Below are 10000 nucleotides of genomic sequence, written 5' to 3'. Positions count from 1 at the left end.
GATTGGCCTGATAGCATACACGCATTTACACCTACTGTACATGTATTCAGTCATCTTTAATGCAATTATGTGTTAAATTAAGTGTTAAATTCCCAATTATTTCAGTTATAAAAGAACAATGTAATGATCAACCGTTTACCTAATAGGCTAGGCTGTTATTATTATTATTAGTTTTTGGATTCATTAACATTTATCAAATAAAACAAATTGCACTCAGTTTTTTTTTTTTAATTATGCACTATATAGTAAGCTATGCATATTTTAAATTATAGTTTATATGAACTATTAATCATAGCTGATAGACACCCAATTTCGAGGGATGAACCAGTTTGTCATTACATCGGGGTCACAGGCTGAAGGATGGAGGAGTCATCAAATATGAAATGTTGCTAAGAAAAACCCCTTTCACAAATCTCAGTTTGTGAAACTTACATTCTATTTGTTTTAAAGAAATATACTAGTGTAAATGTATGTAATATTCTTATTCTATTGAACTCAAAGATCATAGAGACATGAAATCGACTGTAAAACACTCATGTTATTCTTAATAATTCACAATTAGTAATAAATTAAATACACAGATTGAATAATTAATATGAGCATTCAATTATTTATTTACAAAAATTATGTTAACTTTTTTGCTATTTTTAAGTTGCATTTAAGTTGTTAGCTTGTAATTTCTGGTCTTTGTTTTCTTTTCTAATTCTTTATTTTGATTTTACATATTGGAATTTTGTAGTAAACTTTTTATGTTTTAACTGATACATGTTTCTCTTTGTCTTACAGGTAAAAATCCTTGGTTAAGTCACCAGATATGGATGGGTAAGTAAGTACTGTATAAAGTTAAAATTGCTTGGAAATAAGATTAGAAATGCCTTTCTCTTGCAAAGTGTGTCAGTACTCTGTAGAGTCTATTCCAGAATTTGTCAGACATGCTAAGGAACACAGGAATCTTGCAAACAATAGATTCTCTTGTGGATTTTTCCAGTGTCCATGTAACTTCAAAACTGCTGTTGGCCTTCGTATACATATGTATCGTAACCATGCAGTGGTTACACCATGTGCTGACAAATCACACAGTGGTGTTAATATGACATGCCAGGTTATGGGATGTTCTTTCACTTCCACATCCGTATCTTGTCTTTGTGAGCATTTAAAATGGCACATTAGAGATGGCAAGGCAGTTAAATGTCCTTTTCAAGCTGCAAGAAAACATTCAGGGTTAGGTCATCTTTTCTCTCTCACATAAGCAGAAAACATTCAGCGCGTGACATCTGTCGTGAAGACGGTGCAGTAGGTCTTGACACCAGTATGTCATGTGCTGCTGAGGAGTCTGACAATGTAACGTTTGCAGAGATTCTGGGGACAACCTCAGCTCATGCAGAGGGAGATGTTCTAATGACTAACTTGGCCCTCTTTTACCTCAGAATGCAAGCAAAAATGCTCCTGCCAGCCACCACAATATCAGCATTAATAGACTAATTCCAAGATTTACATGAGCACGGGATGGCACATGTACTGGCAAAAGTACGCCAAGAACTGACAAAACTTGAGATACCTAGAGATAGGATCCACACCATAGTTGAAGGGCTTTCAAAGGAAAATTTGTTGAAGATGTACAATCAGGGTGTGTTTAGGTCAGATCAAACTAGGAAGACTTTTTTTAAGAGGAATTTTTTTTATGTTGAACCTACTCGGATTTATCTAGGCATTAATGCCAAAGGAAATGAGTGTTTCTGTCAGTATGTGCCTGTCAAAGATACACTTAAAGCCTTTTTAAGTCACCATTCAGTTAGACAACAGTACAACACCTCTAAAATGCAGCAATCTGTAGAATCAGATATACTGGAAGATATCCAGGATGGTAAGAATTGGAGAAAAAATACTCTTCTTCAGCAGTGTCCATCTTCTTTCTCCATAATTCTGTACCAGGATGCATTAGAGGTTGCAAATCCCCTTGGATCTGGCAAAAAAATCCATAAACTTCTGGCTGTGTACCTTACCTTGGGTGAAATTCTGCCATATAATAGGTCCTCTATAGATCCCATGCAGTTAGTGATGCTTTGCAGGGAACAGGATTTACAGTTTTTTGGCCAAGACTTGGTATTCTCTCGGCTTGTTAATGATTTAATGGATATTGAGGAATCTGGAATTATTTTAGATGATGGTGAGAAACTGCAAGGAGCTCTCATAGCAATTGTAGGTGACAACTTGGGATCCCATTCTGTGGGAGGATTTACTGAAAATTTCAGCAAAAGCAAGAACTTCTGTCGGTACTGTATGATACATAGAGATGACTTTGAAAGGGAGCCTACAAAAATTGGTCATGTGAGGACTCAAGAGGCCTATAAGAACAGTGTGAGAGGGTTGTCACTGGGTCACAGCCTTATAGATGGTGTGAAATCCGATTCTGTTTTCAATCGTTTGAGACACTTCCATGTGTGCCAGCCAGGCCTCCCACCATGTTTAGGGCATGATCTTTTCGAGGGGATTGTGTCGACCGATCTTGCTTTGTACATCAAGCACTTTGTATCAGTAAAGCATTTTACATACACTCAGTTAAACAGGAGTATATCTCAGATAAAGCTTGTTGGCAGTGATGCAAGCAACCGGCCATGTGAAGTTGTGCAAGATGGAAAGAAGTTGGGGGAAGTGCAGCCCAGAATTGGTGTTTTTACGCCTTCTTCCTCTTTTTATTGGTGATCGGATCAAAAATGCCCTTGATGACCAAGTGTGGCAGTTGTGTTTGAGGCTCAGGGAAATTGTAGAGCTTGTTTGTGCATCCAAGATTCACACCAATCAGGTAGCCTATCTCAAGGTTCTCATCAGGGAGTATGTTCAGATGCGAGTGGATATTTTCCCAGATAACCCTATCAAACCAAAACACCACTTCCTTCTCCACTATCCAGACCTAATCCTTAAATTTGGTCCTCTCATTCGTCTTTGGACAATGCGGTTTGAGAGTAAGCATACATATTTTAAGCAGTGTGCACGGAAGCTTCACAACTTCAAAAACCTCTCCAGTACTCTGGCAGAAAGGCACCAGTTGCTTCAGTCGTATCTTCATGCTGGTAATGTCTTTCCTCCTGTTCTTCAAGTAGGTCAGGCTGATGAGTTTAATGCCCACATGTATAATTTCGCCATTCAAGAAGCTGTACGACTCGGTAATTTGACTGGTAGCATCATGGAGACAGCCATGGTCACATACAAGGGTACAACATATAAGAAGGGAATGAGTGTTGTACTTGATGTTAGTGATGGTGGATATGTGCTGGGGAAGATTGCTCTGATAATAGTCTGCCAGGAAAAGGTGTATTTTGTTTCAGAGAGACATCAGTCAGTGCCAGTGTTGGATCTTGGTGTGCACTGTGTACAGCATGACAGTGAGACTTGTTATGTGTGTGTTTGTGTCGACGGGCTTGCAGACTATCACCCAGTGTCTGTTTATAGACATTTGGATCTCGAACTTGTTGTGCTTCACCATTCTATCTGTTTAGGTTGCAAGACGACATGGAGTCAATCATAAAGGGCACTCTTGCCCACTTGAGTGAGGAGACGCTGACATGTCTTCTTGAACACCTCTCTAACATTGGCATAAGGACCTCAGATGACTTCAGATTTCTAACAGAGGATGATTTAAAACAAATGATTTCATTGATTGATAGCAGAAAACTTCTACATGCATTTAACAACAGAGGTAAAACATTTTGCAAATGTATTTTCTAAATGCTGTAAATATCTTCTTTTTTTTGCTTTAATTTTTAGAGTTCAAATGTTACTTGACATTTTGCATAGTTGTTTTGTAGTCAAAAGATTCAAAGTTCATGTTCTTTTATTATGGTAACTTTATTTGTCTCATTTAAATTTGTACTCTGTCTTTAGTAGACTCTGTCTGTGCTTTCCCCTTTTTGGTCCTTTTTATGTTTTTATTTTTAGGTGGTGGTGGTACACAGTGCAGTCAGCCAAGTGACAATGCAGCAAGTGAAACAATTACACTGACATTAACTCCAGTTACTGAATTGGAAGTCTCCTCAATAATGACTTCACCACAGTGCAGCGTTCCTTTGCAAAATAAAACATGGACTACGACATTTAAAATTCCATGGGAGAAGACTAGGCCCACTCTACAAAGATGTCTCGCTCAGAACACAATCCCAGAAGACACAGACAGACGGCACATGGTTAGAATCACTGTAGATGCCATGAGAGAAAAATGCTTAAACCCAACATGGAGTCAGTGTACAGTAATTGCTAAAAGTGTAGTTGACAAATACCCTGGTAGCTTTGAAGACAGAACAGATGAAGGTGACAGAATGGGCAATGGATACTTCACGTTGTCCTCACAACTGAAAAATAGAGTGGATAACCTTAACAGAAACAATACCCTTGCCCGTCTCAGAAAGCCAAAAAGACCTGCGGATACTAACAATGTCCACCCAGCACAGCCAGAAAAAGTTGCAAAAACTGACAGTTATGGATGCATAAACTGGCAGCCATCTCAATTACCAGAAGGAGAGACAATAGACTCTCTACATCATAAAAAGAAGAACTTAAATTAATTTTCTCTCAAGAAGGACCAAGTGGAGCAGACCGTGTAAGAGTGAATGATTTGATGGTCTTAACTTATGCAAGTCAGCGCAGTGCAATAAACTCCACACCTTCACTTAGTGTACATGAATTGAATAGAGAATGGCCTTTCCTGTTTATGAATAAGTTTTTAATGCAGCACTTCACTTCACTTACTGGGATCGAGCTTGATGAAAGGCTGAGAGAATGCATTGCTGGAAAAGGAAGGAGGGTGCTCCAGTTCTTCAAAACTCAGTTTCTTCGCTGGACAAAAGAAGTGAAGACTGTTCTTGCCGACATTGAACGTCTCCAAGGCGAAAACATGGACTCAACAATCGCTGTCATATTGCTGATGATGACCTTCTTTAGAGAGAAAGATGATGCCATTTTCCTTCTTGCTGATGTAATTATTATACTGGATTCATATAATGGCCAATGAATATATTTTTTTTAGATGTATTAAGATTTATTGCTGTCTCCCACATAAGCACTCCTTCTGTTTGACCTTTTGCATGCAGGTCACCAGTACCCATGCAGATGCTGAAGCTCAGTTGTCGCTTCCCACTACACCAAGAATAATCATGCTGGGTGAGGTTGTCATTCAGACTTATACCAGTTCATTTAGTGCAACCGTTTCTGATTTGCTTCTAAGAGATAATTCTGCCCTATAAGGTCAAGTTTTCAAATTTGTTTTTTAGGAGATTCCATCCTGACATCGAAAAAATGGATGCTCTGCGTAGAAGGAAAGGTGGTCATCCAGTCAGTTAACCCTCAGGATGACTTCACATCTGCCCTGGCTGTCTTCTTCGCTTCTTTCTATATATTCAACCTGGAGTACCAAGCTGAGGCTGCATCAACCCTGGAATTCATCCAGAGGTAACTATTGATGAGTCCATAAAAATTCATACTGTATGGCATGAGCAGATCATGGTGAGTACTGATAAGTGAACACCTAATCCAGTGTGGCCAACTTAACCCTTTAAGGTTAACTTAATTTCTGCTGATTTTGAAATTAATGCTATCATTGCTTGTCCAAATCTACAGTGGAAGTACTATGGTCATTCAAACCTATGCAAACATTATAAGTTTATTTTTACTTTCCCAAGCTGGGAAAATAAATGTAGAATTTAGCAAACACTGTTGTGTTAGACTTGGCTTTTTTTAGCTAATTGCTTTTTTCAGTATATTGTAAAAAAAAAAATCTATTTACAGATTTTTGGTCAGGATAAATCCAGAGAACACAAAATGCAGAGCCAAATTTCAGCAGAGCCATAACAGTGGCAGGATGGTGCAACGTAAAAACAGGGCCCTGAATCCACATGTTGCCAGCTTCATCAAGGAATTCACCAACTATGACTGGCAGAATTATTAGAATTAGGTAAGACTTTTAATTACTGATTAAGTAAAGAGGAAAGATTAGTCAGTGTAGTTAAAAAAGTATCAACAAACAAAAGTTTCATTTCAATATTTTATTTGCTTATAATGTGAAATACAAGCATTAAATTTAAATGTAATCAGGAGCCTTTTTACCTTAATTGTATCAAGCAGGAAAATCAGAAAGAGGATTTATTGTGAAACGAATATCTCCGTAGGTTTATGCAGTGTTGAATATGTTTTTCATCTCTTTCAGCGTGTATGTAGTTGTTCGACATTGCAGCGCTGATGAGTATCGCTCTTCACGGTTAATACAGAGGTAAGTAATTTTCAGCTATTGAAGAACACATTCAAATACATCAAATTAGAGCGGTTTTAGCTTTTAACATGGATCGAGGAGATCAGGGTCATTAAGAAAGAGGATTCATTGTGAAACGAAGATCTCCGTGAGGTTTATGCAGTGTTGAATATGTTTTTCATCTCTTTCAGCGTGTATGTAGTTGTTCGACATTGCAGCCGCTGATGAGTATCGCTCTTACGGTTAATACAGAGGTAAGTAATTTTCAGCTATTGAAGAACACATTCAAATACATCAAATTAGAGCGGTTTTAGCTTTTAACATGGATCGAGGAGATCAGGGTCATTAAGAAAGAGGATTCATTGTGAAACGAAGATCTCCGTAGGTTTATGCAGTGTTGAATATGTTTTTCATCTCTTTCAGCGTGTATGTAGTTGTTCGACATTGCAGCGCGCTGATGAGTATCGCTCTTATGGTTAATACAGAGGTAAGTAATTTTCAGCTATTGAAGAACACATTCAAATACATCAAATTAGAGCGGTTTTAGCTTTTAACATGGATCGAGGAGATCAGGGTCATTAAGAAAGAGGATTCATTGTGAAACGAAGATCTCCGTAGGTTTATGCAGTGTTGAATATGTTTTTCATCTCTTTCAGCATGTATGTAGTTGTTCGACATTGCAGCGCGCTGATGAGTATCGCTCTTACGGTTAATACAGAGGTAAGTAATTTTCAGCTATTGAAGAACACATTCAAATACATCAAATTAGAGCGGTTTTAGCTTTTAACATGGATCGAGGAGATCAGGATCTTAGAATTTAGTTTAAAGGGATAGTACACCCAAAAATGTACTCACACTCACATAGTTTCATTCTCATTTAAAGGTATTAAGTTTTGGCTTATCTCCTGGTTCAATGTATTGTGGTTCCATATACTGTAAATTAAATGAAAGCTGTTTATCACATTGTCTGCCAAGCTGTAGTGCAACTAAATTTTTGTTTTGTTCTCTATAGGCAGCAAAAATCTGGGATCTGCATTGGCCCTTCGAAGTCTGGACTGGAGAATGTTTTTACAGTTTAATGAATTAAATTTTAATAAAAGTTTTTAAATGGACTTCTGAGTGTTGTCATAATTGATGTGACATCTTATAATTAGTAATATAACTGTGAAATATTTGTGCATACAAGTCTTTATATTTCATTCTTTTTAAGCGTGTAACAGATTGTATTTAGTCATAATATGTATATATGTGAATATAAAAACTATAATATGTGAATATAAAAACTACCGTAATCAATTATACTGCATAGTAACTTTACAGTGTTTTAAAATACAGTGCAAAAACAAGAACTGTAATTAATTTTACAGTATAAATATACTGTAAGTTATTATACAGTATGCTGTGAACTACTGTAGTCAGATTTACAGTAATTTTACCGTGGAATAAAATACTGAAGCTTGCTGGATATTTGTTGCCAGTAAGTTACTGTTGATTTTACGTTAAATTTTTTACAGTGTATCTATCTATCTATCTATCTATCTATCTATCTGTCTGTCTGTCTGTCTGTCTGTCTGTCTATCTATCTATCTATCTGTCTGTCTGTCTGTCTGTCTGTCTATCTATCTGTCTGTCTGTCTATCTGTCTGTCTGTCTGTCTGTCTGTTGTTTGATCTATCTATCTATCTATCTATCTATCTATCTATCTATCTATCTATCTGTCTGTCTGTCTGTCTGTCTGTCTATCTGTCTGTCCGTCTGTCTATCTGTCTGTCTGTCTGTTGTTTGATCTATCTATCTATCTATCTATCTATCTATCTATCTATCTATCTATCTATCTATCTATCTATCTATCTATCTATCTATCTATCTATCTGTCTGTCTGTCTATCTATCTGTCTGTCTGTCTGTCTGTCTGTCTGTCTATCTGTCTGTCTGTCTGTTGTTTGATCTATCTATCTATCTATCTGTCTGTCTGTCTGTCTGTCTGTCTGTCTGTCTGTCTGTTGTTTTATCTATCTATCTATCTATCTATCTATCTATCTATCTATCTATCTATCTATCTATCTATCTATCTATCTATCTGTCTGTCTATCTATCTATCTATCTATCTATCTATCTATCTATCTATCTATCTATCTATCTGTCTGTCTGTCTGTCTGTCTGTCTGTCTGTTGTTTGATCTATCTATCTATCTGTCTGTCTGTCTGTCTGTTGTTTGATCTATCTATCTATCTATCTATCTATCTATCTATCTATCTATCTATCTATCTATCTATCTATCTATCTGTCTGTCTGTCTGTCTGTCTGTCTGTCTGTCTGTCTGTCTGTCTGTCTGTCTGTCGTTTGATCTATCTGTCTATCTATCTGTCTGTCTGTCTGTCTATCTGTCTGTCTGTTGTTTGATCTATCTGTCTATCTATCTATCTATCTGTCTGTCTGTCTGTCGTTTGATCTATCTATCTATCTAAATTCAAATTCAAAATTGCTTTATTGGCATGACTGTACATATTACAATATTGCCAAAGCTTGGAACACATAGAATGATTATAAAGACATCAAAATAATAAAATATATAACTTAAATTTAAATGTACAAATTAAATTAATTGTACAAATTAACAATGTAACAGATTACAATATCTGTGAACATTCGATACCACAGTGTTTTAACACATATATATACATACATACACACACATACATTACGGAGGGTCACTGTGGTGGATAGTAGGGAAACACACTGAGGTCAGACACACACACACACACACACACACACACACACACACACACACACACACATTCACCTGCTGTCTCTCAGGCTGTGGCACACACACACGTATCTGGCAGCCAGTGCTGCTGTCTGCCCCTCTCCTAGTAAGGTCTTTATCTGATCTATTTTAGTCATGGCTGTAAAGTCCTGTATTACAGTTTTTCTCAATTGCTTTGGCACATTTTTCGAAACAGTCTTAACATTCTCTAAACTGTGAGTGCAAATGTCACAACTGTTTGCAGGAACTTCAAAACTTTATAGCATGTCTGCAAAATGTAGTTACTCACCCAAAACATTTAATTCATGCTTCATAACCTAGTTATTGTGTCAATAATTTGGCCAAGGCCACCAAAATCTAAAGTATTTTTGTCATTGTGTGAGCCACACTGGTCAAAATGTTTAGTTGTTTTTTCACCACAACAGTCAACCATGAAAATTAAGGGTTTACTGTAAACAAATCTCATATTTGTTGAGAAAAGTCAATAGTATGTAGAAAAAAAAAGTCTATGAACATTTGTATTTTTACAGTGTTTATTTTTGTACTTCATGTGTATATACACAATACAAGTGTATTTACTGTACATGTAAAGTAACTGACAAGAGTAACAAGATTTCACTTTACATTTCATATTTGTGTATTACCACAAATACACAAACAACAAATAACATTCATGGGAAAAAAACAAAACAAACAAATTATTCTTGGTGGACATCTTGTCGCTCACGTTGGTCAGGCCAAAGATTTTCATCAACATCACATCTGATGTTTTCCATTGCCACACACCGTGGAAAAAATCTCCTTGAATGCCGCACCCATCCCTGCAATGGTCAGCTGTGATGTCCTCACATGCAGCATTCATGGCATCCAACAAAGAAATCTGATTTTGTGGTCTATGATCATACACTTTCCACCTCCATGCTGAAAAAACTCTTCTATTGGATTTAGGAATGGAGAGTATGGTGGAAGGAATTCCACTGTTATCCTTTCATGTGC

The 10000-nt window shown here is 36.8% G+C and overlaps 2 protein-coding genes across 5 annotated transcripts in view; one reads left to right on the top strand and one right to left on the bottom strand.

Annotated features, from left to right (window-relative positions):
* LOC127650920 (zinc finger protein 449-like) overlaps window positions 1–10000 on the bottom strand; it is a 451526-nt gene that overhangs the window by 179546 nt on the left and 261980 nt on the right. The window lies entirely within an intron of this gene.
* On the top strand, window positions 2711–7418 carry LOC127650940 (uncharacterized). Of its 4 annotated transcripts, XR_007971485.1 has the most exons (8): window positions 2711–3697; window positions 3937–4969; window positions 5085–5154; window positions 5265–5442; window positions 5779–5944; window positions 6662–6725; window positions 6895–6958; window positions 7251–7418. XR_007971485.1 is itself a non-coding variant. In XM_052136604.1 (6 exons), exons 2-5 carry the CDS (start codon window positions 4613–4615, stop codon window positions 5936–5938), a joined length of 765 nt encoding a protein of 254 aa, XP_051992564.1. In that variant the 5' UTR covers window positions 2712–3697; window positions 3937–4612; the 3' UTR covers window positions 5939–5944; window positions 6197–6226. The 4 variants fall into 4 exon arrangements, 1 of the variants encoding a protein (XP_051992564.1); XR_007971484.1 differs by lacking the exon at window positions 6662–6725 and having other exon boundaries at window positions 2712–3697; XR_007971483.1 differs by lacking the exon at window positions 6895–6958 and having other exon boundaries at window positions 2714–3697.

The sequence above is a fragment of the Xyrauchen texanus genome, chromosome 10 (assembly GCF_025860055.1).
Source record: "Xyrauchen texanus isolate HMW12.3.18 chromosome 10, RBS_HiC_50CHRs, whole genome shotgun sequence".
Classification (NCBI taxonomy): domain Eukaryota; kingdom Metazoa; phylum Chordata; class Actinopteri; order Cypriniformes; family Catostomidae; genus Xyrauchen; species Xyrauchen texanus.
The sequence above is the reverse complement of the archived record's forward strand: the minus strand, read 5'-3'. Positions and strand labels throughout refer to the sequence as shown.